This window comes from Grus americana, chromosome 1, assembly GCF_028858705.1.
Source record: "Grus americana isolate bGruAme1 chromosome 1, bGruAme1.mat, whole genome shotgun sequence".
NCBI classification, from domain to species: Eukaryota; Metazoa; Chordata; class Aves; order Gruiformes; family Gruidae; genus Grus; species Grus americana.
Window position 1 is genome coordinate 137448418 of NC_072852.1, and position 27751 is coordinate 137476168.

At 43.7% G+C, this 27751-nt stretch overlaps 1 protein-coding gene across 2 annotated transcripts in view; it reads right to left on the minus strand.

Annotated features, from left to right (window-relative positions):
- Positions 1 to 24035, minus strand: part of FRMPD4 (FERM and PDZ domain containing 4) — a 418847-nt gene extending 394812 nt beyond the window's left edge. For both annotated transcript variants that reach the window (XM_054817292.1, XM_054817324.1), the window contains exon 1: positions 23834 to 24035. In XM_054817292.1, the coding sequence (XP_054673267.1) occupies positions 23834 to 23931 (98 nt within the window). In that variant the 5' untranslated portion in view covers positions 23932 to 24035. The remainder of the gene's footprint in view (positions 1 to 23833) is intronic.
- Between the last annotated feature and the right edge of the window lie 3716 nt (positions 24036 to 27751).

The window sequence follows — 27751 nt, forward strand, 5'->3', positions numbered from 1 at the left end:
GTTTTTAAAAGTCAAAATAAATTATTTTAGATTATTTTACTTCAGACATTACTATACTAGCGTGTAAAATAAATTGTCAGTAGATTGAAAACACCACTTTCTTCTACAGCATCTATGTTGATTTGTGAGTATTATGTATCTTCATCTTCCTATTGGTTTCTAATGACTTCCTTCAATTATGGTTTCATCCTGTTACTCAATACTGATGCTAGACAAACTTGTTTATAATTTCCAGTTACCACAGAGCCTTTGTTAGAGATAGGACTGAAATGTGCTACCCTAAGATCTGTTGCTAAAATAACTTTGTGTATTTTGTTAACAGCACAATCATTTCATTCTTGTGTTTCCACAGAATACTTGATGGAGCAGTGGCCAACTTTTCCTTTTAAATACGCTACTGCTTAATATAGCAGCCTGTTCTAACATCTCTTCTTTTGACGCCTCAGTCTCACAAGGTTTCAGCTTTATTAGCTGGAAAACAGCTATTTCCGATGTTTTCTGTAGTCAAAATGCACACAAGAAAATAATTCCTTTTAAAGACTTCATCTACCTCTTTACATCTTTAGAGGCACAAGAATGAGAGAAAGGCAGCATGAGAAAGTATGATACTCGTAGGCATGTCTGAGAGAGACGGAAGGGAGAATCACAGAATAGAATCATAGAATCATTTTGGTTGGAAAAGACCTTTAAGATCATCAAGTCCAACCGTTAACCTAGCACTGCCAAGTCCACCACTAAACCATGTCCCTAAGCACCACATCTACACATCTTTAAAATATCTCCAGGGATGGTGACTCAACTGCTTCCCTGGGCAGCCTGTTCCAATGATTGACAAGCCTTTCAGTGAAGAAATTCTTCCTAGTATCCAATCTAAACCTCCCCTGGCGCAACTGGAGGCCATTTCCTTTTCTCCTATTGCTTGTTACTTGGGAGAAAAGACCAACACCCACCTGGCTACAACCACCTTTCAGGTAGTTGCAGAGAGCGATAAGGTCTCTCCTCAGCCTCCTTTTCTGCAGGCTAAACAACCCCAGTTACCTCAGCCACTCCTCACAGGACTTGTGCTCTAGACCCTTCACCAGCTTCGTTGCCCTTCTCTGGACATGCTCCAGCACCTCAATGTCTTTCCTGTAGTGAGGGGCCCAAAACTGAACACAGCACTCGAGGTGCGGCCTCACCAGTGCCGAGTAAAGGGGGGCAATCACTTCCCTAGTCCTGCTGGCCACGCTATTCCTGATACAAGCCAGGATGCTGTTGGCCTTCTTGGCCACCTGGGCACACTGCTGGCTCTTATTCAGCCAGCTGTTGACCAACACCCCCAGGTCCTTTTCCCCCAGGCAACCTTCCAGCCACTCTTCCCCAAACCTGCAGCATTGCATGGGGCTGTTGTGACCCAAGTGCAGGACCCAGCACTTGGCCTTGTTGAATCTTGTACAGTTGGCATTGGCCCATTGATCCAGCCTGTCCAGATCCCTCTGTAGAGCCTTCCTATCCTCATGCAGATCAACACTCCTGCCCAATTTGGTGTCTTCTGCAAACTTACTGAGGGTGCACTCAATCCCCTTGTCCAGATCAAGCCTAGGTTCAAATCCCTGATCTGTGTCCTCGATCCAAAGACCAAATGGTTACAAAGGACACAAATCAAGCAGTGTCTTTGGATTTTGACAACACCACACAATAAAATTAACGTGTTAATTATCCTCATTGAAGAACATTGTATGTAGACAAGTCCTTATTAATTTTTTCCATTTCTAGATACTTAAATGCTGATTACTTTCCTTGAAAACTAAGAATACCCTCATCTTAGAGTAACCTTCAGGCTCTCATCAAGATGCTTTCCTGACAAATGTAGGCTTGAGGGTCCTCAGACTTCAAAAGAAGTTTGGGGAGTGAGGCAGATAGAGAGGCAAAAGAGGGACTGAACATGGGTTTTCCTGCTCTGGGCAAGCACTCCTGTTCCTTCAGGCATGTTTTTATGTAACCAAATGCATTGGACAAGCACTGAAAATTGCTTCCAAGCCTGGCAACAGAATGAGGTGCCCACAGTATTTCTAAGACTGAGGCAGTCTTAGGCATGTAAATAAACAAATCTGGAACAGTCTCTGACCCAATACATAGACTGTGATAAAGTTTTCTACTAATACTATGTAGCAGATAAACCAGAGGTTTTCAGGACTACAGCTGTGAATTTAGGTGCCTAAATTTCATCAAAATTCCCATTTCAGCGGAAAACTCTCTATCTGCAATTGTCGTGCATCTCACTGGAAGCTGGGGTACCCGAAGAAGGAAACAAAGCCAAGGAAGAATGACCAATTTCTTGGACATTTCTACAAAAGGAAAACAACACCTGCTTGTTCTTTTGAGGAAGAGCTGTCCTGGATTGTCTGGAAGCTTACTCCAGGAAGGGACTCACAAGTGTGAAGGCATCTCTAGTTAGCCCAAAACAACACTGACTGGAGGGAAGCAGATCTAAAGCTCTGTATGTCTCTATTGCTAGTTGCTATGTAGACATCTGTTTTGGCCTTTACGGGTTCTGTTCTTTGGTGTTAATTCTCCTCACACATTGTAGGAAGAGCAGACATACCTCCTAAAGGGAACTCCTACTGGGTGGAAAAACACCTTGTAAATCTTGCTTGTGGGTGCAGACTGAACTAGGTATTCCTATTTAAGCATATAGACTGCATCCAACTATGTAGCTTTAGCTCTCTCCCCTCACTTCTGCAAAGTCCTGGCAAGATCCCACACTAAACCTGCCAATGATTTTCTTAAGGCAGTAACACCCTTGCTAACCTGGAAGCTGATTTTCTATTTTTTTTCCTCTTCACCTTACAGAATTAGCACTGTTGCTAACTTGGAAGAGTGTGTGCCTAATAAAGCAATTTTGTACGCTTCCAGTACAGCTGTTAACTAGAGAGATGCTTCGTGTCCACAGGTGAGCATCTCAGTGAGTGGCTGCAGCTGGTGAAGGATATAAGCATGAGGAGGAAAAGGTAGTCTAAAGCACTGAGGAAAATTTCCCAATCAGAGGAGCAGGGGAAGATAATGCTCTGGATGGAGGAGGACCAGCAGGAGCTTCTCTAGAGGCAGTGGAGCAAGGAAGGAAACCCTTTGGCCCAGGACTAGCCTAGAAGTAAGGGAAAGTTCATTCTGGCTGGACTGTACCACTTGTTAAAAGATTAAAAATAGCGAGGATCTCTTAAACCCTGTAATCTTTTACTCAGTCAGCCCTTCTTCTGTGGTCCTGAGGGAAGCAGGACTCAAAAAAATGAGCAAAGGCTTAATTCTGGCTTTTTATTGAACTCTCAGCTCCTGTTGACAGTTCTTTTGGTCTGCAGGGAATGAGGATTTGGTCAGCTGTTCTTCTATGCCCCTCTTTCTTTGAAACTTTAAACAAAAATGAGCAAAACCTCATTAAGAAAGTCAATTAATCAAAGCAAGACAGAGGAAAAGCTCCATCAAATTGTGCTAGACTGAGGACAGGCATGTTTGCATGAATATTCATAACAAATTCTTCTGCTACCTCAGCCTGACAACCTCTGTTTACTCAAAAGTGAAGTTACAAGCCACTAGATAAACTAATCAAAGGACTTGCTCTATAGCTTTGTCATATATTGTTCATGAAGTTGGACATTTACTCTATTCCCTTGAGCTATTTCATACTGAAATGGAGTTCTAGCCTAGCATTTCATTAGACTCATAAGCAATATAGGCTGAAATAAATGAATAAAGGCAGAAAGGTATTGAATTTTTTGCAGGCAACTTTCTGATTGGAATGTTTTTCATTTCTGTTGAGAATTCAAATGTTGCTTGTGTTTTACTAATCCAAAATATGAATCTACACACGTTTTTATCCATTTCATGGAGCAGTTACTCTAGAAAGTTGCCTGTATACATAAGATGACATAAGGTAATAAAGGGAAAGTGCCATAGTCATTCTTAATTTCACAGAGCAACTACAGCAGCAGGAAATGCAGTTACCAGCAAATAACACAGTGGCCCGAAGGTGAACATATGGTATTTGTCACACTACTCAGCTGTGAAACTTGCCAATGTGGCCACAGGAGAGGGGAAAAAAATAAAAAAAACAAACCCAAACTATTTCATTTCAGTGGAGTGTATCACTGGTTTGATGTAAGTAAACCCTGTTATCAAAGGCTGGAAGTTAAATTAGAAGAAAAGTGTAGAAAATTCTGAAACATTTAAAATGAAAAAATTATCTCCCTGAATTGCAGGAGACCATGTGATCTCTCACTGTAGTGAATTGAAATAATTGAAATTCAGAATGTTTAATTATACCCCAGTTCAGCAAATAATAATCTTTATCTCATTGTACTCATATGAAAGATGGTGTGGGCGAGCATATGGATCTTAAAGATGATTAAATTAGTGACTAATTTACTGCAAAAAGAGAAGAAAACAGACATATAAATAAAAGTTGGAAAAGAAAAATGTCTTTTCTTTACAGATAGCATATGACTAAAAATAGAATATATACAAAATTTAATATTTTAGATAAACATAGTAAGGCTCATATTTAAGATATAATATTCCCTTACATCTTAGGACAACTGATACTTGATTAGAGAAGGATGGTGGAACTTCACTATTCTGCTAATGAGGTCTATGGCTAGTAGAGTGGTGGTTGTGCTTGGAAGTAACAATTTCCGCTTACTGTGAGACTTTCAATGGGCCAGCCACTCTCTTCGATCTTGGGGGGACAATACCACAGATATAATAATGCACATTTCTTGTAAGGAAGGAATTTGCCTTTTCAGAACATATGGAAGCTGCTGTGGCCAGAACACCGAAGAAGATGTGCCAAAAATTAGGGTCCAAAAGCTTTATTTAAGTGGGTAAACAAAGAATCAAGTTCTCCAAAGTGGTCAGCTGGCAATAATTTCCCTTCAAGAGACAGCTGACGAGAGCTCAGCACTTTCAGAAAGAGTTTGGTTACTTAGGTATGCATGTTGGAAAGTTTGCCTCAAGTGCATGCGATTGCAAAGATGAAACTGTCTTGTTTCTTTAAACCAGCGTCAGAGTGAAAATAAAGCTGACTGAAATGATGGTTAGCTGATTAATCTTCATAATTTGCTGACACAAGACCTTATTGAGGTTAAGGGCCAAGTACAACGTGCTGTATGTGCAAAGTTGTCTTGGTTTAAAAACACTTAGTGATTATCATGGGATAATTCAGGCTGGGAGGGATCTCAGGAAGCCTCCAATCCAGCTCCTGGCCCAAAGCGTGGCCAGTGCTGGCGCAGACCAGGCTGCTCAGGGTTTGGACCACTTGGGGCTTCAAACCCTCCAAGGATGGAGATGGCACAGTCTCTCAGGGTGACCTGCTCCACTGTCTCCCTCAAGAGGAGACAGTTTCTGCCTGTACCCAGGCTGAAACTCTCATTTCCGCTTGTGCCCATTGCCTCTTGCCCTCCTGTCCTGCAATGCTGTGAGGAGCCTGACTCCATCTCCTCCATGACTGCCTTGTAGGTACTGGGAGGTGGCTGTCAGGTGCCCTCAAAGTCACCTTCAGTTCTCAAAATGGGTCCTGTGGACATAAAAGCCAAATCTGTTTCTTGCAATAGCCGTGCAGCCAGCTAAAGCCCCTTCCCCTCAGTGGCAGGATCCAAGAGAAAAGCACCAGGACCTCCCCTGGCCATGGCAGAGGTGCCTGTGTGGGGCAGCCTGTGTGCCCGCGCCTCTGGCAGCGGGACAGGCTGGAGACAGGGCCCTGCATCCCTCCGCCATACCCCACCGCTTCCTCCCGGTGCTGCCGTGGTCTGGGATGCCTGCCGCCAGGGACCCACCCTCCTTGCAGACTTGTGGGTGGACGAACGGCCCCCTGCCATTGCCAGGAGTCAGAATTCTCCAGTTGGCCCCTCAATCTCTCCTTCACCTCCCCCTGGGACCAGACCGCTTGCTCTCCTCCTCCTGTGGCCCTTACCCAGCGGCAGGTGCAGCCATCACCCACACCATCTCTGCCCCTGGGGATGTGTCAGAGGCAAGGGGCAGCTGGGCAGAGGCGGCCAGGCCATGGCCGGAGGTGTCCCCTCACCCCTGGCGCGGCCCTCCTCCCCGGCGGCCTCACAGCACGACTTGCTCAGCCAGTGCCGCCCTCGCAGAGAAGTTTTAAACTGGTTTGGCTAAACCCCGCTAATTTTAGGTATGAACTCTAGTAAACTGGTTTAAATTCAGCTTGCGGTGACTCAGCTGGCATTCATAAACACTAGCGTAACAAAAAACTAATTTTAAATCTGTCGTCTTGTGTACAGTTGCATCAGTTTAACCGCAGCAGCTTGCAGGCAGATTTAAGCTAAGCTGGCGCTGCTTGGTTGCAGAAGAGCCTAGCTCTAGAAAAGCTGACGTGCTGATAGAAGTAAGACCGTCGGTTGTAATTATAAAATACTTCAGCTCGGGTATCTTTCTGCTGCAGGGTATAAACTAATCACCCGGTGCCATACCAGAGAGGCCTTTCTTCCTTCAGGTGCTCTCGGTGGAGCGAGAGAACGCCTTCCTCCAAAACACCTGCTGTCGTCTGGGGCCTCGGAAAGGCTTGTGAGCTGGACAGACTGCTACTTCCATAAAATAATTAAAATTCTCAAGTAAAACATGGCGATGTTATCATTAAATTGGGACCGAATCCAAGGTAATAGAGAGCACAGAACAAGCGGTCCCCTTCCGCCGGATCAGATGCCTTTCTTGGCATTAATTGGGAGTGCGTCAGCAGGGGAGGTAACTCTGTTAGCTAAATGAATAACGTTACTGAAGTTTCTCAGGTTGTCTATGCCAAATCTGTGTTTGATCGGCCTGACTTGGAAAGGCTATAAAGGATCATTTTATTAATCTCTACGGTCAGGATTGTAGCAAAGATTTTGAATTATTAAAGAAACTGGTTGATAATTGGGGCAGGAGGTAGAGTCACGCTTAGCTTTGAAATCACAGCATCAGCAAAACTTTCTTGAGATCTATTACTGTATTCAAAGGGGCTGAGACATGCATTTAGACATGAGAACTGCATTTTCTGTTGAATGATTTAAAATATAACAGTAAAATTCATATGGATCCAGCATGTTTTAGGGTTTGCTGAACTAAATTGTCCATGCTATTTTCATTGCTTGAGAGACACGGTTACACCACTGTAAACAGAGATTTAATGTTTCCTGACTTCCATTAAGTGAAAATCATCAAACATGAAGCCATACCAACTCAAACAGTTGTACTGAGCTATAAAACATGACTTTCAGAGTTTGGCCTGAGAACACCTCAGGGATGCAGGCGGAGAAGCGAGAACGGATGAGGTCTCCTGTTCACACTACCTCTCGGCAGCGTGAGCGACCTCCTTTCTGCATTGCCACGAGCTTCCTTCTCCCCATGAGGATGAGCCATCTATCCTGTACTTCGTTCTTCTGGGCAGGAGGCAAGCTGCAAGACTCCTTGACCTTTTTTCACTAGCTGCTAGCCTCATCTCTTTGTGTACCTTTTGTAGGCTGCGTGATTAACAAGGGAGTTACTGTAGGCAGTCTCCATCCTGAACAGCGTAAGCATTACGAGTTTTCCTTCCCTTTCCACTTCTCTAAGGAGAAAAAGTTGACTCCTCCATCCAACTCTGAACAGATTGAAAGATGTGGATCATACACCACAGATGCAACAGAGTGATGAAAGGAAGCAACATCCCCTAAAGATCTGATCTAGCACTCAGACTGATTAGGGTAAAATCTCTATGATTTAAAGCAGATTTTAATGCCATGTTATTGTTCTGAACTCACTTCTCCTGCTTGGAGACATAGGTTGGTCTGGTTCAGCTTGTTAATGGGGAAAGAGATTCACTGCTCACCACAGCAATGCAGCTACGGCTGACTGGACTTCTCTCAGCATAATAACCCAGGCATTTAACTAAAACATTGTAATATCAATCACCTGTTGTCACTAAAATCCAGGATCATTTGAAGAGACGCAAGTGATTATGTCTGAAGTGCTATAAGATTTCTTTCCTTCCCTCATCTCAGCACATACATGCACACACCCATAGCTGAAATTGCATCCACTTACATGGAAGGGAAAAAAATTATATTCCTATAGTGCTTGCTGACTTAAGGTCAGCGTTTCCTTATTGGAAGTGAAAGCAGGCATCCAGACTTCGTTTTCTTTTAATAAAAGTGAAACACTTGCTATGTACTTCCTTCTACTCAAGAATTGTATTGCACAGAAGGGATATATATCCCCTAATAAATTCTTCTTCCATTTTTCCAATGCCTTTACTTTCTCAGTATCAGCCTTCGAAAACCACTTTAATAGTTCTCCGAATGAGAATGGTCTTTTTTTTCCATCGCTTTGAGCTCTTTCCTGTGTATAAACTGAATTGTTTGGAAAGGCATATGCTTTCAGATTATTAGAAAATAGTTATGTTATTGTTTTTGCAAAGACCAGCAGCCACAAGATGTTATTAAATGTATTTCTGAATATATTTAATATTCAATTACAAGGCAGAAGAGATGGCTCAAAACAAATCTCAGGATGGGCAGACTCCTTTGGGAAATGCCGTCTCCAAACTGAAGATTTTTAGCCGTGAGGGCAATAAGCCATTGGAATATGATCCCAAAGGACATGAGCAGCATTCTATTGTCCAGAGACTCGAAATCTAAATTGGAAACAAAACCCTAGCCACTCACTTTGTCAGGGATAGGATTTCACTCTGAATGTTTTCTGAACACAGAATCTAACTAAGGTGCTTGAATTCATCATGGTTTTCATGAAAAGACTGAGTGATATTTTAGGGATTGTTTTGTGCAGGTTGGAGTAGATGTTCCTAATGGATGGAGTAGAAGATTTGAAACCTCTAAATGATACTATGAGTATTTCAATTTAATCTTCTGAAATATCTGTATTTTCTATCTGGGGAGCACAGTGTGCTTTACAGCTATTGATGAACTAAGATTTAGCAGTCCTGTGAGATTGATAACCACGTGCTTGCTACAGATGCAGAAACTGAGGCACACAACATTGAAGTAACTTTCCAAGAGCCACAGAAAAGGAATAAAAATATCATCGTCCTGTGATCCCCCTGCACCACTTCCAGCTTGACCTGATACCCGACTCTCAGAAGCGATTCCTGCTTTCCAGGCCTCTGCTGATATACACCCCTGTGAGCTACACACAAGGAAGATTACGCTATGGCAGGATGTGGGGAAAGGATACCGTCTTCTGCCTACTGTTCCCCAGGTTACCGAGTCATTATTAGGCCAGATGGTGGAAAAAGGGATAAAATCACATTAGAAGAAACAGTTACTTTGAAAAGTAGAGGCTAAGTGAGAATAGACTGGAAAAGACAATATTTGACAATAGTCTTTGAACAAGATTTCCCATTTCTAGCAAGGAAATAATACAGTAATGAGATTATGTGAAAAAGATTGACATGGTGTCATCTTCCATCTCACAGAGTTGAGAGAAAAAGAAAGACAGCAGGCACTTTGACAAGAAACCTGTGGAAATTATTTTGTTGATGTCTCTCATGATTTCTGGTCACTAATATTTTAAAACAGCAACAACAAAAAGACATGTTTAGCTTTATGCAGGTATAATTGGTCATAATTGCCTTTGATTTTAGTTCATCAGCACTTAAATGTCCAGTGAAAATTCATTTCCTAGCAATACACTTGACCTGAAGTTCAATAATCATAAACAGGGTTTACTCAGCAGCTGACCTGCATAATCTCCTTGCTAAGGAATTACAGTTTAGAATGATATCCTGAGCTGTTGGTTTTTATGATGTTCCTGACCATGGCTCTGAAAGGTTTTAAAAATTCATTTACAATTCAGGAATGAGTCGCAGTAGTCCTTCATTATATATGGAGAAAAAAAATTCTAATGACTTCCACTGGGATGATACTGCTTTCCAGTAGAAGGACTGTAAAATCTATTTCTGCTTATGGTAGTTCTGTTTTTTAACTCCTTTCTCTGACTTTCTTACCTTGAAGAGCACAAAACCAAAAAAATCCTGAGCATTTTTTTATATCCGTAGCAGCCAAAGGAAACCCATTTTTCCAAAACACTTTCTAGGAAAAGAAATTTTCAAGCTGTAGGGGAAAAAAACCCACCTAAAATATCCTTAAAAAAGCACCATTTTGTCTATGAAAACAAGAGAGCATCAAACAAACATTTCTGCTAAATTCATGTAATAAACACCCATAAATCTTAAGCTAGTTGTTTGCAGGTGTACGTGGGTATGATAATATTAAACTGATCACCGCATATGTTCACACATTCAGCACTACTTTACAAGACTCACTGATGTTACCTACTACTTATATAGGAATAGTTACTTTAACCTGTTATTTTATAAGTGATAAGATGTTACTTATTGCTAGATATATACTAGTTAAATAAAAATATATCAAAAGCTACCCATGGTAATTGTTGGTAACTATTAACTCTGTTATCTATATTTGATTCAGCGTCCTGGTACATTTTCTTACATGGTTTCATGTATTTTGTATGCATTTTCAATGGTTCCATCATTTTCTTAGTTACTTTACCTATGTACTTGTGTCCTTCTAACACAAATAAATGGTTGCTTTGAAAAAAAGGAGACAAAAAAGGAAGAAAAAGATTAAGGCAAATATTCCCTGTTCAGGGTAAGTCCTTTCATTTCAGCATGTATTCAGTAATTATTTAGTACGTATTTGGCCGTGCAACAAATTTGGCTTCACCTCTCAGACTTCCTCCATTACTGCTACTGTGCCACAGTTCTCTGTCCTGGTCTTGGGTATGTAAATGTTAAGGACTTCAGAGAGGGAAGTCTTTTACGACTAACATAGTGATTGCTGGTATTTTGATGACCTGTAAGGTATAAGGGCTCATTTGGTAAAGAAACTGAAAATCTGGTATAACTCTCTCCTAAATTTGCCAATCCCTGCAATAAAGGAGGTTGGTCACTCACGACAACTTTGGCATGAAAAGGACAATTTAAACTTGCCCATGCACCTATTTCAGTGCTAAAACTAATGCATGTATTTCCAGTTATTCTCCATGTGACAGGAATAAAGGAAATTCCAATTTATATTTTGGTGAGTAGGAACAAGGCATTATCTGGAAGGAGGTTTTTATTAATAAAATAATTGCATTGGTGGCTACGTGCACAAAAGAGTAAGAAAAGAGGCAGAGGAGACAATTCTGTTATATCAAATTTTGGCATTGGAAGAAACGTACTGTATTTGAAAGAATGGATTAACAGATTGCTTACAAATTGGGAGCATGCTTCCAGGGACTGGATTCACACACGTCCTTAAAACAACAGGGAGTAAGGCTATTATCTCTACATGTAGCCATTCATCCTGTGTGTAGGGCAGAGCAACGAAGACTCAGGCCAAGTGCATGTAACCTACTACTAATTCCCAAGGACGAAAGTCTCATATTCAAGCAATCACAATCAGAAGGAATAGCTTGAGCTACTTAATAATAGTGGCTGTAGAATACATGTAATTTTTTGTACATTTAGCAAGGGGAGGAATAAATTAAATCAATTCAAGAAGGAATTAGACACCATTTTATATGAATAATTCAAGCAAACTCTTCCTAAGCCTTGTTAGGTGTTAATGTAGCTTTAAGTTTCTGGACATCTAAAACCAAGCAGGCAAAGCAGAAAAGCTAACCAGGGAGATGAAACCTTGTTTCAGCTATGTACTTCTATAGGTGACACATAACACTTATAGAAACAAGGGAGGATGATAAAGTACGAGGGTGCTGGCACAGGTGGCAATGGAATAATAAATGTGCCTGTTCCCCCAGAGAGCAGTGATGGGAGAATGGGACTATTGTTACCGACTGTATCTCCTCGATGCTGCTGCTGTACCTTCTAAACCAAGGGGAAACCCATGAAACGATATATGTTCATTTCTCTGAAAGGTTATGTCTAATTCTGAACCTCTGACAGCTATCTCAGAAGGCCCTTTGGTTTATTCTGGGACAAACTAAGGAACTTCACTTGGCAAATACTTCTGGTTTCTATCCAACTTAGCTTCTGCTTATCCTTCGGTATTTCTTGCTAGTAAGTGGATCAAGCTCCAGCTGTGTCAAATAAGAAACTTCATCTACCCACTACCACAGCAGCTACATTTGCCTTGCATGTTGGTACAGGCAAGAGTGGGGACAGAGCAATTTCAGCTGAAGGATTTGGTTATTTAACAACCTCACAGAACAGGCAAATTAGTGAAATGCTGCAACAGCTTGGTCTTTCAGGAAGTCTTTCTGTCACAGGCAACCCTCACAACTGCACATTTCTTTCACTTCCAAATGATCTTACTAACATTTGGTTCCATTCCTTCTCAGCCCTCTCTCCAAAAACAAAGCAAAACAAACAAACTAGGAAAAAACCTTTAAGCCTTGCAAAGGATGCAAAACCAAGGTTGCTTGAAGGTTGCTGTGTATATTGCTACTAATGGCGTATGGAAGGTTCAAAGATACTACAGAGAGAACTGCTGGCCCTAAAACAGACTACTTTAAAATATACCCTAGGTCTCTTCATTTTCCTGTATATCAGTCCAGCAAATTAAGCATCTACTCTCTCATTTCCTAGCCCAGGAGCCTGACCTCAATACTCTGAGCTGGCAGTCTGGTGGTACCCAAAGTCCCTCACTGCTTCAACACGTAGTAAGGTGTTTATAGTGAATAGTATGGACTGATCCACTGGGGCTTCAAAACCTCCCTCTGGGGCTTCCCTCCTACCACGGCTTTCTGCACACTCTCACCATAGCTAGCTAATATTTATTTTTTCTGACAATAAAAAAAAAACCCCAACATCAGCCAGGGTTTCCCTGCCAGCCCCTCTCCCTCTCCTACACCATCCCAGGTATCCCTCACTTGGCAAAATTGGGAAGGTTGTACAGAGACGGACTTCTTGTGAAGACAGGCAGTTTGCCATTAGTGAGAGACAACTGAATAAGCTAGAGTAGGGTAAGGGAAGGCTGTGCTAGGGTGATTTAGGGAAAAAAAAAAAAAAAAAGTGTGCTATGCCTCCCCCTGCAAGCTCCCAGCTGCCCTCCCCCAGTTCTGGCCAGTGATCGCTCCTGCAGAGCAAAGCACAGCCCCCCTGTCACTTGTCTCTCCCCTTCCTCTCCCAGTGCAAATGGCTTTGCCACCGTGCAAAACTGCCTCCCCACACCATGGACAAGGACAAGGACAGGGAAGGGATTTTGCTTCTGTTCTTTGGGCATTGAAATTCATTTTGGCTTTGCTGTGGCTGTGCTTTCAGCTGGCTCAGAGTTAAGTCATGGCTTGATAGCACGCATTGCATTAATGTCGGGGGTGGAGGAGCGATCAGCAAAGGGAGAAAAGGCTCACCACTCATTCTTAATGACATTTTACACAATCAACCAAGATTATGTCAGCCAAATGATCACAGCAAGGAAAATTAAAGCTGGGGCTCCTTAGTTCTGCACCTTGGTTTTTCGTCAGTTTGTTGCTTGGGTTTCCTTGTTACAGGCAGGTCTGATAATAATCCTCCAAATAAGCAGCTTTACATCATCCTTTACAAGAATGTGCTTTCTCTTGTTAGAGCCTAGTTTCCATTTGCACTGCCTCACTGCTGTCTTTCTAAACCCCAGCATATGTGTGAAGGACACCTTCAAGGGTGGCACACTGTTGCCCGGTGTCATGTGTACAGGTGCTGGGATGGGAAGCAGGGAGCTTTGCCTGTATTTGCCATATTTTGGCAACTACCAGCTTGTTTCAGGACACCGTGTGCAAAGGAAGCAAGACACATCTGAGCCTGGAGGCCAGGGATGGTTGCAAATATAATTAATAGTGAACAGTGTGAGGAGCCTGGGAGAAAGAGGAGTAGAGGTACCAAGATGAGAGGAGGGGAAGTTGGTACTAGGTCAGGAGCTGGGGCAGTAGAATGGGAGAAGACAAGGGACAAGGATGGCACCACAGTGGTGAGTGGGACACCAGTGTGACAGCCAGTGGGAGCAAAGGTGTGAGTGCACTGGTACCAGGGTGCTGGGGATGGGGTGGGATGCATCCTAGCCGGGTGAGGAGGCTGGGACCAGACCAAAGAGCCAGGAGGTAGTGGTGATGGTTGGGGATGAGGAAAAAGAAACAGGAGTGACACAAAGGAAATATTTCCAAACTATATGTATGTACATATAGTTTCTCACCAAAAAAACCCCAACCAAACCCCCCCCCCAAAAAAAAACCCACAGTGCCCCATGGAGTTTTCTATGTTTTGACCGGATTCCCAGATCCTACTCCACTGGAGTCCAAGGCCTGAGCATATGATTTCCATTGCCTGGTGCTGTTTTCCATCACTCCAAATCCAGTAAGTAGGTGACACCTCCATCTGCAAGGGCTCACAAAATCCCACCTCCCACTGCCTGCCAGCCACACCACTGTGCTGGAAGAAGCAGGTATCATCTCCTTTGCTTCGTCCTCAGACTGCCCGTGTGCTTATCCTGAGTTGTATGAAGGAGATGCTGCAGCAGTTAACAGACGAAGATCTTTGAGACTCATGGGTAGACAGTGCTCTAAATATTTAATATTAAGGTGTGTGCAAGTACTAGGTACAGTTTTTTTCAGGGAAAGAGTGGCTTCTGAATACAGGATAAATATAAGGGTGGGAAAAAGAAATGTCAAATAAAACAGAGGATGTTTGAAAGGCTGTAATAGGCAGGAGATGGAACAGTAGAAGAACATGTGGGGTTTTTTGACCAGTGCTCTTTTTAGTGATAGGGATTCAAGCCAGATTCCCTTTGAATGCCAGACACATCTATTGAAATCTGCACAACCGACTTAATTGCAGCAGGAAATTGCTGTTTTAAAAAGCATATCTGTAAAGAATGGAAGAATGCATATGGCACATATGTGCCTCGACAGTTTTGCTAAATAAACCATGAATTTTGACAAGTGTGTATCTGTAAGTTTGCCATGGAAATAGGATTGTATAACATCACAGCTGAAACAAAAGTTCAGCCTCTGAAAACTGTGGGGGCGTGCTGCTAAAATGTTTGCTTTGAATGTTAGCTGACTAGTTTCATAACTCCCATGCATCTAGTTAATGCTCTTTTAGACAATACATGGAAAGGGTGGATGCCAGGACTGTACAATAAAAGCATTAAAATTGTTATATCTAATGGTCAGAGCCCAATTTCAGAAAATGTTTCAGAAAATGACAGAAGTTTCTTGTGTTAGAAAATTTAAGAGATGAGACTTCCCAGCTTGTTTATACAAGATTCTATCAAGCGGAGGTGTGGAAAAATATTTGGTTCTCTGTTCAATGAGGAAATTACACTGTAGGGGTATTAATATCATTTGGGGGAACGGGTTATTTTGGCAAACCAATAAAAAATGTGCGTTGTCTTTCAGGTTGTTAATACAGAGCCATTCCCCTGATGGCAAGAGCAGGAATTACAGTGAAGAGGAGCTGTTAGTATTAGTGACCCCGTGATTCAGCTCAGGAGTCCCATGCAGAACCCAGCAAACACTTTCTCACTCTGTAAACCACTGGCACGTTTGGCAAAGTGTCAGCTGTCCCATCAACCACGACCAAGAACCAAGCAGGTGAAAAATCACATCCCCAGAAGACTCCTGGAAGTGGTAATTCTAGCACAGGTTTGGTATGCTAATTGCTTCGTGGGGGAAACAAACTGCCATCAGCCATAAGGTAAGCATGGATATCATTATCCAAAAGATAAACAGCAGGACAAGGGTTCAGAGCAGCTTTTGTTTTGGCTTTGCAGGTCAGTCATTCCCAGTCAGCCCATCTTGGCCTGTGTTCAGGGGCTGCAAAACCTAAAGTAACAAAACCAAGTTTTCCAAATTTGATCTGAATTTCCAAATCATTGGGATCATTCTTAGTCTTCACTGAAGGTCTGTTTTGTAATTCACAACAACTGCCTCATCTTGGTTTCTCAAGATATTAGCATGGCCACAGCACCTTTTCCAGGTGGCTTTGGCTGCCCCTTGTTGTAGAGGGCTTTTTTACCCTGTTCTGGGTCAGCACAAGGCAAAAACAAAAGTATCCTGCCCCTGGCATATGCACCAGGAATGACGACTCCACCGTACCCCGGTTTTGCTCTGTCCCAAAAGGAGAGCAGACTGGGGTAGGGGGAATGGTGATGGCGTACGTGTGCACACACCTGTGCACGCAGGTATGTGCATGCACAGATGTGTGTGTGTGCACGTGTGGTGGGAGGCAGGGTCTTTAAGCTGCAGCCCTGGAGGAAACACATTTCTGAAGGAGCTGAAGTGCCCACTTCTCCTGTTCAGTAGCCACAAAATGTCCCAGGCACTGTACCAGGCCTGTCTTACCAAGTGTTTCTCAGGTTGGCAGGATTTCTCCAGGGAAAATGGTCCAGCTATTGCTGTGGCATCTTTCATTGTTTATAAGCAAATTGTTTATTAGGACTGTACTAATGCTAGTGACGCCTATAATAAAAAGCAGGAAACATGTAAGAGACAGCTCTACATCTCAATTCGGTCTCTCTAGACAGTGCCCCTTCCAAAATGGTTTGCTGGGATTGCTTCATTTGTACAGAGCTGATGACCTGATTCTGCTTCTATTCTGTGCCCAACAGACTTTGTCTGGCATACGCATGTGTCACAAGTTCAGACTAACACACTACACATGGCTGAAGTCAGGCACATGACTGGTCAAGGTATGCATGAAAGCATTTTTGCATAGAGACACAGATCACCGTGTCATGGCTTTTACAGGTGTCCTCTCCCTTCATCACCTGAAACATCTGTTGGGCCACATGCAGTACACAGCTGCCAGGGAAGGGCATGCCATGGAGGGCTGAAACATGGGATTAACGTACCTCCTTTTGCTCTCTGCCCCCATGGGTGGTTGGAGATAAAACTAAATAGGAGTCTCATTAGCACATAGCTTTGAAAAACCCTTGAAGTTTGGCTCTGACTACACCCCTTAGATGGCTGTACTCTACAGCAGGGTAATGTCCCCTGTACTCAGCACTGGTGAGGCCGCGCCTCGAGTGCTGTGTTCAGTTTTGGGCCCCTCACTACAGGAAAGACATTGAGGTGCTGGAGCGTGTCCAGAGAAGGGCAACGAAGCTGGTGAAGGGTCTAGAGCACAAGTCCTGTGAGGAGCGGCTGAGGTAACTGGGGTTGTTTAGCCTGCAGAAAAGGAGGCTGAGGAGAGACCTTATCGCTCTCTACAGCTACCTGAAAGGAGGTTGTAGCCAGGTGGGTGTTGGTCTCTTCTCCCAAGTAATAAGCGATAGGAGAAGAGGAAATGGCCTCCAGTTGCGCCAGGGGAGGTTTAGATTGGATATTAGGAAGAATTTCTTCACCAGAGGGGTTGTCAATCATTGGAACAGGCTGCCCAGGGAAGCAGTTGAGTCACCATCCCTGGAGGCATTTAAAAGACATATAGATGTGGTGCTTAGGGACATGGTTTAGTGGTGGACTTGGCAGTGCCAGGTTAATGGTTGGACTTGATGGTCTTAAAGGTCTTTTCCAACCAAAACGATTCTATGTCATTTGCAAGACCAGGGCAAGCAGAGGCATACAGCAAATACGGAGCATATCAGTAGGAAACTTGAAATTCACCAAATGGCAAAAATCCTGTTACAATAGTTTGTCTCCCCCACGGCCAAGACATTTGATCTATTAAATCATGGAAATCACAAACCCTGCAGTTCCAGTGCACTGGGAGGATCGTATTAAACTCAGTCAGCAATTATCGGTAATACAGGATAAAAATCTTTACTCTGAAAGTAAGCTTTCAAAGGTCATAATGTAATCGCTGTCACTGATGGTCTCTGCAGTGGCTCTTAGTCTGATTGCAAAGCAACAGAGAAGAAATGCAGATGCATAAGTTGAATACAAACCCTAAACTGCTATTTCTGTCTCAGTGTTATTGGCAAAATTATAGACACAGCACACATCAGCTTTCTCCACGCTTGCTAGCCTTAATAAATTTACCTTTATTCTTCACCAAATTTCCTCTTTATTGTTGTTCTGTGAATGCTCATTATGAGCGAGCACAGAAATGCCAAATGAGACAGGGAAATTGGGAAGCGTGCCAAGGAGTCAGTGGGAGATTCAGACAAGTTTTCCAGGCCCTTTGCATTACTCACAGAAAATGTAATACATGAGTTAAAGCTGCACCGCCAGATTAGATCTGGAGCTGGACATGGTGGCACCTTCCACTGCAATGAGATGTGGAACAGAGACGTTTGGAGCCTGACCTGGGCATTGGTGATTTGCACCCTGACAGGTCTTATGAGCTGCCAGCTTGCACCAGTGCTGGCAGCCCCCAGATCCCTCACGCCCACAAGTTCAACAGTGGAGGCATTTCTTGGTGCCATTTCTTCATCCAGAGGGCACTTTCCACTCAGCCACATCTGCAACTCCCTTCCCAAGGGGGCCCTGAATCTCCTGGGCCACAGCACGTCCCTAAGGCAACTGGCAGAACAGATTTCAGCTGTTCCTTGGCTGCTTCCAGAATCCTGCGCACATACCACAGCCTGGTTACGCACAGCAGGCAGCAGAGTTGATCTCAATCCATTTTTAAGGTAGCGCAGGTAAACTTCATTAAATTCTCTTGCAGAATAGAATTAAAAAGGTCTTAGAGTGATTTAGTGCTTGGACTACTAGTTTTGAGGTAACATGTTATTGCATGCCGGCTCCTAAATAAGCATCGATGTGTGCTCTCTGCCCTAGCACCACTCTAGCTTGAATGACTTCACATTTGCATGACTTCACATTCACATATATTAAGAATCATTGACAATTACTGAAGATCCCTCATACATAATAATTTGCAATCTAATAGCTTGCTGCCTCTACTACACCACTTAGTTTCTATCACTTTGAAAATAATTTCTGCTTAATTGAGTTAAGGTCAACTCTTATTGAGAGTGCTGGCACAGTGACTAAATGCAGTTCAGCTTATTTACTCTTAACTCATATTTTAACATTCCTGAGTGTTAATGTACAAGAAGCAGATTTTTCATACAGGAAACAAATAATTAGGAACATGCTGAGCAGTACAGCTGTTTAGCTTCACTGTGTGTTGTGATGCTACACCTCTGACTATGCCCAATACTACTGAAACTAAAATGGTCTCCTCTTACTGGCAAATCGACTTCTTATTGTGAAATCATTCAATAAGTTACTTCTAATAGTGGCTTTACAAATGTCTCATGTGCTGCTTGAATGGCTTTAATTTGCTTAATAAAAGGACAATTTTTAGTTAATCAAAAGCTTCTCAGTGGATTCTGAATTAACAGTTGGCTTGCTGACAGGTAAAATTAATTAGAATATTTTTTTTCCTCCCGTTAAAAGAGTAAAATAATCTCTTGCTCAAACCCATTTGTGATAGAAGCTATCAGGAGGCATCTCAGGCATTTATTTTCTGAAAAGCCAATGACAACAAACTGAGTAAAAAATAATAAGTCATGAATACCAGGGTTTGTGTACAGCTATCTTTGCTATTAAACTGATTTTAAATAATAAAAGTTTGCAGCCTTAAAGCTGCTCCTTCTTCTCTGTTTCATCTTAGTCCTAAACACCATAGCAACCTACCTGGCCGTAGGAAAGGCTGGCAGGTCCTGTTCCTGCTGTCTACCCACAGCATCCTGCCTGCCTGCCTCACGCAAACTCACGAGCGCTCTCTTCTTCGTTAAAAAAGAAGATACTACTGCACGGGACTGCGGTGGGCATCAGCACACTAACTGTGGTACCAGAACCCAAATGCCACAAGGTTCTGAGTAACCATCATTCCTGCAGCTTCCAAACCAGGTTCAATATCTCTGCGGCACAAGCTGGGGCTTGCAGCAAAGTGCAGCCTCTCAGACAAAACCCCAGCTGGTTAATGTAACCACCAGTGCTCTGAGGAAAGATGAGACAATTCCTGTATTGACCCAAATCTAAAGCAATCCTGAATCTAAGGTGACCTTCAGCTTTAGAAGAGCAGAAGTTGCAGAGCGACAAACTGTGCATCAAAACATCAAACGCTCCATGCTGCCTCTCAGCCTTCTTCCCTCCAGTCCCAGGCACAGCTGAGCCAAAATTTCTCTTTCCTCCGTGAGCCCTTGCCTGAGCCCCAGACACTCTTCCTGCCACCACAGAGGCAGCCCCATGGCCCCTTGGAGGGGGGCACAAGCCACCTCACCACAAGCCCCCCTCTCTCCCACCCTGCTTTTCTGACCTCCTGTTGCCCATCAGCCCTGAGCGCCTGCCCCATAACTCAAGGGCCTTACACAATTACACAAGTAACACTGCTTCAGCCCAGCTGTGAAGTAGCTAATTACTGCTGATGGGGGAAGGACCATTGCTGGAGGGGTTCGGGAATGCACATTCTACCTCCCCAAATAAAATGGTGCTTGTCCTGCAGCTGCGATCACAAGTCTCGTCATATTATGGCAGAACATCCCAAGGCGAAGTCCTTTTTGCTTTAGGCATTTTATAACATCCGCCCCGAAGTGAGATAGGAAATGGTCAAATGAACTCTAGAAGATTCTTATCACCAAGTGCAAGTCTGCATATCATTTAAAATACCGCTGGGGTCACTACAGTTCTGAGATGTTTAATCAAGGGGGGGTGGGCATTGTTTTTTCTCCCCCAAATTAACTTATAATAGCTATTATTAGAGCACCTGCCTCAGTTCTGGAGAAAGTCATAGCCAGATCCAAACCCCTGGCCAGAGCCTGAAAGGTGCAGAGTAACACTGAGTTTATGTGGAATTTAATAAGAACTGAAGGTACATAGCACTTCTTAGAGCTTGGCTTGGATACGTCATACTCCTCCCCTCCAAAGAGCAAGCACTGAAAAATGCTAAAACTGAAAGTAATCTGGTTTAGAGATATCTGGGCCTATCTACTATGGTTTCCTAACAAGGTTTATCTAGCATTGCTATCTATATGTCTACCTGTCACTCCTAATAGCTTGTGAAACTGCTGACCAATTTCGAGGAGATTTGACAGAGTAGCAGAAGAATCAAGGGTGTTTGGTTTGAACATGATTCATGGAAAGAGGAAGCGAGGCGGAGAAATGACAGCCACCCAAGTTGAACCAGTGTCTGCATGGTGGCTCAACCTCAAGACACAAATCTTCAGGGAATCAAAGCATAAGACTGGCTCCACTGCTCACTGAACTGCTTCTCTGCCACCCTGAAATCCATCAAAAACACCTGCTGGAAGCTTCACTGTTAGTGGAGCAGGAGTCTCAGTGAGCCAAAGGTTTCACAGGCAGCTAACAAATCACGTATACCTCCTAATGTGAAGGTCAGTCAGCTCCTGCATTTCTATTCACATATGAAATTAATAATATTTACCTTAGAACTGAAAGAGAAAAAACAAACCGTGTCACTGCCAGAGTTCGTCCTACCAGCAGTGACCTCAGTGAGTGTTAGAGCAATTAATTTAAAAATACTAATTTTCATCTTAAAAACAAACAAAAAAAAAACCCCAGAAAACAAACTAAATTAAGTGGAACATTGAAGTCATCCTAAAATGCTTTATCCTGAAAGGTGTAGGCACTGCAGAACAGGAGTCAAAAGCAGCTCTATTTGATGGCATTTCAGTGTGTGATATAAATGTTCATGAAAAGAGTTATGAAAATAGTTGGTAACATCTACTGAATCCTCTGTACCTTCACTTCCCACGCCTGTTTTTCACTGGACTTCAAAACACAGTGGAGTTGACCTCCTCTGGTAGGATATCCACGATCGCAAAAGAAAATTGCATTTGTACCAATAGCTTATTACGTATCTCGTTAGGACTTACTATTTTCAACCATTAGTAGCCATTTGAATAGACCTTGTATATAGTGGTATGGAGGGAGGGTGGGAACATGCCATATGTGCAAGTATAAATGCATTACCTCAAGATTTATTTTAGCTGGGACTAAACTGGTAACAACAATAAAGACAGACTATTGTGATAAGAAATGGACACTGTTCACTGTTATAAAGATTTGTATCCACACTTCCCTTATTTGTTGTCTGTCTTTATATGATGTCCTTTACAGGTTTTTATTTTGCTCTTTATAATGGCAGAAGTGTATTATTCTTGTGAGAAGCTGATGTTGTTTCTGCTATCTCATTCCTTTTCCCATTGTTTCCTAAGGTAAATGAAAGAACAGTCTGCATGATAGCAAAATTAATTTCTTTTTTCTCAAATACAGCCCTTTTGTGTGAAATGGCCACCAGCGAAGCATTGCCCTCGGTCTAGGGGAACGGTGGCTGCCGTGGCAGCTCTCCCACGTGCCCGGGGGGAAGCCTGGGCCCCGGCACTAGCGGGTGCTGCAGGGCAGCTCGCAAGCCCCCCTGTTCCCGCAAGCCTCACCAGAGGGGCTGTTTAACGAGGTGATTTATCCTGGATCTAAGTTGGGATATATCCTGATATATACCTCTGCCCTGCAGGGCTGTGTGATAGGAAAGGAGGTTGTGACCAGTGCCCTTGCAATGCCTGGGGTACCTGCTTGTAGTAAGCCCCTAAAAAACTGCTGGTGTAGTTTACAGCTCTTGGGCTGGTCTCCGTTAGTCCTGGGGGAAGAAGATACACTCCATGTCCCCCAGACCGGGAAAGCATAGGATGCCTTGCAAGCAAATAGGCAGGCGCAGAGGTCCAAGTGCTTCTGCCAAGCCTGAGTACGTGATCTTGATGCAGAGCAATACCTTGGATGAGAGAAAAGGATGCAATTCTCCCCATTCTCTTCATTCCCAGTGAAAAAAGAAACAGTAACGTTGTTGTGCAGTTAATACAGTCACAGCTGAAAGACCAAGACTGTGGCCGACTGCACAGCAGCACATCAACCAACACATGGCCCTCCAAAAGCACGCAGCAAAGTCCTCCCCCCTCCCGCTTTCCTCCCCAGACCCAGAACTTCCTCCCCATAAAATCCTTTTTAATCTACAAAGATCAAAGGAATAAAGAGCAGGTGGAGCCAGCCCAGCTGCGTCCATTACCCCAGCTCACACCAGGAGTGAGGGAAGCCTGGTCAGGCAAGAAATTAGGGGTCAGTAAGTATTATGAGATACAGGTTTTCTCCTGACAGTTGCTGTATCAGAAAAACATCCTTTCCACTTAAAACAATCTTATGTTTATATACCCATATTATTGATTGCAAAGGACATCTGAATATCTTTGTGAATTGTTAAGCAGTTCTAAAGATTTTGCTGGAGTCTGGTGTGTGTATGATGATCAAAAGAGACCCCCCCAATTAGTATTGAAATTCAGCCAGGACTGCTCGTCTTATCAAAGATTAAAACTGAAGGAAAATTTGACTTTGTCACTGCATTAGTCTAAAATGCTGTCAACATTTTTTTCTTTGTGCCACCCCTTCTCTCACCCCTCCAAACCCATTCTCCTTGCTGCAGTTTTTGCAGCTGCATATTCTCGTCTTCAACACCAAAAGAGACAGTATCTAGGTAGAAACAAGTCCTCTCTACTCTCTTATCCTGGAGAGGACTTATGACCTTTTAAGAGAAGAAAGACACATACTTTCCTACAGCCGTTTAAAAAATTAAATGTGTACTAGCATACAGGTTAGCCTGGAGTTGTCTTCTCCATCTGCTCTTTCAGGATTGCATCTAGCTTAATTTTTCTTCCTCTTTGGATTGCTCCCAAAAACTTCATAGCCCCCCGCAACACTGCGCACGCACAAGGTGTACCCCCACCGTGGCTGTCCTCTGCCAAGGTCACCCTCAAAGGGTGCTGGAGGCCGGCTGCAGCATGCACACCCCGGCTTGGTGAGGGGGACACAGACATCGGTCTGTCCCCACATAACGCAGGGGCAGCTCAACACTGCGGCTCACCTGTGCTGTGAATCCGCTGCCAACACGGACAGTGGCTACCAAATTAAGCGTAAATTAACTCACGGGCAAAACTGCTCCTCTTCCCCTTCGTCCGTGACTCCGCTGATGTCCCAGGGAATGCAAAGGGTTTGCTTTTTCCCTCCACCGAAGTCCCTCTCCATGTTGGAGAGGGGAATAAATCAGCAACCCTGTCCTTTGCAGGAGCAAGGAGCGCATGAAGACGCTCTGCGCCCGCTGCCCCTTGGCTGGAAAAGGCTGGTGCAAGCTGGGCTTACTCTGTCAGAGCAACTCGGGGGAAGGAAAATAGCATAGAGGAGAGAAGGGGGGAGAGTGACGGTGAGCACGTTGAGCCCAATCACCTTTCATCATTTTGCAAGTTGGAAACAAGATACGGTTAAGAGGTCATGTGCCCTGAGTGATTTACAAACGCAACGGCTGCACGGGAAGCCGCATGAGGTTTTCTTTCCAACAGAAGCAGCGGGTTTTATTGATATTTTGTCCAACATCCTGGCTTAGAGATTGCCCATCACACATAAGGGACAGTGTTAAAGCACTTAAAAATATATTAAAACAGTTTTTAAACCCACATGGTTGGGGGATGGTGTTTCCTCCAACCAGTTAGCAGAAGTGTAGGATTTAGCACTTTCAGAGGCAGACTGAAAACCTCTCCAAGGCAGTAAGCAGAGCCTTGGATCCCAAGCCTAACACTCATATTTGATAAGGAAAAATACCCTCTTTTTCTGAAGCAGGCCAATTTACTACAGGGATAAGGCAGATGACACCGTGAGCGTGGCTCTGTGTGTATCCACATTCCCCTCTCAAGTGAAAAATGAGGAAAACAGCAGCAGTCTTCTGCTTGGTATTGAATCAAGACAGGATGGTAGCAGGAGAGTCTTACACAACACAGTGAACACAGTGTATACCTTTCCCTGTGTATCTCTGTCTGGAAGGGGCTAACCATAAAATGCTTGTAGAAACAAGGAGAGGGTCTTTGCTTACAGGAGAATATTGTGAACTCGCATTCCAAGTGTTTAAAGTCCACCTAAAGGGAACTTTGTAGCACAATCAGGGAGGAAGAGAAAGCTGTCAGGTACTTAGCAAGAAAAGGAAAGGAAGAGAGATACTGAGCACAGGGGAGCAGGATGAATGTCTCTAGAAGTCTTACCTCCAATTATGGAATACACAGAATGATCTAAAGGGATATTGTAAATTCAAATTCAGTGTTTTAAATAATTTATAGTTAGAATTTAAGTCCCTTGAACAGTCTATCCCTACACTGGTTTGGCTTCTTTCATCTGCTTAATATATTTCACACCTCTCCTCTAGCACAAACTGAATTTAAAGAGGCTAGAGATTTTCTTTGAGAAAAGAAGTTCAAATTTGGTAGAAAATGCAGGAAACATTTTGCACAAAAAAAGGACTCTCTGTCAGAGGAAGCTCCTTTAAAAATCTTAAGTGGGCTCAGTACCTCCTGGTGCTGAAGAGCACTCCATGGCTTGAGGGACTCACAGCTCTCAGTTGTGCTCCAGTCCAAAAGGGGCAAATGTGCAGGATCCTTGTGCACCAGCCCCAGCACACCAGCAAAACGCTTCTAGACAAAACTGCGATGCTGCAACAAGACCTCATGGCTGGAGCATTAAAAGTAATCCATGTACGCTATGCCTAGTGAGGTAGGGCTGCATGGCATCCTAGGTAGAAAAGGCAGAGCAAGAGGGGCACTGCAGATAGGAAGGAGGCAGAGATCCCAGGAGAGGAGGAGCATCCATCTCTTGGCCACAGCCTTGGCGTGTCTGGAGAATCAGAGCCTGAGGATGGGAGTTCATCAGTTCCCTGCTTGCTGTTTCTGCAAGGTGGCCAGAGCTTTCACATATTTTGTAAGAAAGCTGTGCTGGAAATCACGGTCAGTCTCCTCAAGGGAAACCAGGTGACAGCAGTGCCTTCAAGGGTGAATACCCAAGAGCGAGGGGCTTCCCGCTGCACTCAGACTGTGACAGAAATTACAGTGCTAGCCCAGCTGGGCATTGCCCACTTCTGCCTGTCCACTTCCTCCTGCCTGTCTCTTGGTGTAAATAAAAACTGTAAGCCTGGAAATGGGACTTTCTATTTTGGTGTGACCACCATTTGGTACCGTGAGCCCGTGACACATAGCCAAGGCTCCAAGGTACAAATGCAGCATGAACATCAGTGAAGAGAGTGAGCAGGGTCTGGACTGGGGCGCTGCTGCCCTGCACCAGAGGTGTTACAGAGGCGCGGGGACAATAGAGTGCCTTATGACACAGCTACAAACTACTTTGGAAGTAGTTATTATTCCAAGCCCAAAGCACAGAGTTGAACTCATAATATAAAGTTACCTTTTCCTTCTGTCCAGCCCCTCTTTCCTAAGGTACCTTAAGAAGGTTCCTAAGGTACTTCTGGCACTGCTGAAGATCTTGGACAGCATCATTTTAATCTGACAGAATTTCTGTTTCCCTCTCTAGTTGGACTGTGCTTGGTGTTCTCTCTTCCTCCCACATCTAAAATAAGGAGACTGCAGACGTTTCAACAATTCTTGTATTGAAATTCCAAATGGCCGTAAGCGCATTACAGAAAACACTTTAAGGGACTGTGGCTCCTCAATTATTTACGGCAATATTATACATCCAGATTTGCCTTTACATAAATAGTATCAAACAGGAGCAGAAAGAAAATATAACATTCAAGCCTATTTTTGAGACACCTAACATGCCACAGAGCTCCACACCCGCCCTCCAAGATCTGTTCGTTCCACTCACTGCTGCAGCAGAGGGTGTGTTGGTAATCCTGCCAGGGTTGAGAGAAAACCCTCCCTGGAGCAGATCGTACAGTCTGCAAGGTCCTTTGCAATTATTACTGAAAATATCAGCTCCTCTGTTTGTTTCACTTCATGAAAGCTCTGGATGCATTTTACTTCCTGCTTAATTTCTGGTCCGAAAATCCTGGCATGGCTTGCACTGATGCAAACGTATTCTGTCCCACTAGGGCACAGATGAATTTGTAGGTGGTCAGTGGGTGACCAGATGGCTTCTCTGAGCCCTGAGAGTGCAGGCCCCCATTCCCACTTAAGATACTCTTCCAGACTTGTTACTGCTGCTTCATTTTCCATGTATCCAAAATAGCTGTCAGTGAAGATGTAGGAGCACTTCATTGCATAAAATGCACACTGCATTAGTATTTGGAGTCTTTAGCAGAAGACTGGTGAATTCCAGAATCTGGATAATATATTTGCTCTTGCCTTCATGTATTACAAAGTTAGGAAACCCAAGGAGACACTCAAGCCTCCTTGAATGTTACTGGGACAGTCATCACGCATTCCTAGGGGCTCTGTGGCTTTGAGCACCTTCCTGCAGGTAAGACTGCAACAGTGAGGAAGCAAACACCAAAATGTTCTCTCTCCTTTGAGACTTATTTTCTAAAAGTAAATGTCAGTCCAGAAGTATAATAATGCCTCTATCCCAGAAAGCCAGTTTACACTGACACTTACAGGAAATACCTTACCTGTACAGGTCCCCTCCTGGGATGGTTCTGCCCACTTCGGGCACTGCCACGAGTTCTCACATATGATGGACAGTGGCTTAGCAACTTCATCTGACAGTTCCCTCAGGACCTGCGAATTCATTCCATCAGGTCCCACGGAGCTGTGCACCTTCAGATTCCTTAGATGGTCTCAAACCTGATCTTCTCCTACAGTGAGCTGGTTTTCACTTTCCCAGTCCCTGCCTTTGCCTTCTATGACTTGGGCAGTGTGGCCAGAGCACTTGTCAATGAAGACTAAGGTGAAAAAGTCATTGAGTACCTCAGCCTTCTCCATGTCCTGGGTAACCAGGTCTCCCATTTCCTTCCAGAGCAGACCCACATTTTCCCTTGTCTTCCTTTTATCATTGACATACTTATAGAAGCTTCTCTTGTTGCCCTTGTTCTCCCTGGTCAAATTTAATTCTATCAGGGCTTTGGCTTTCCTAACCA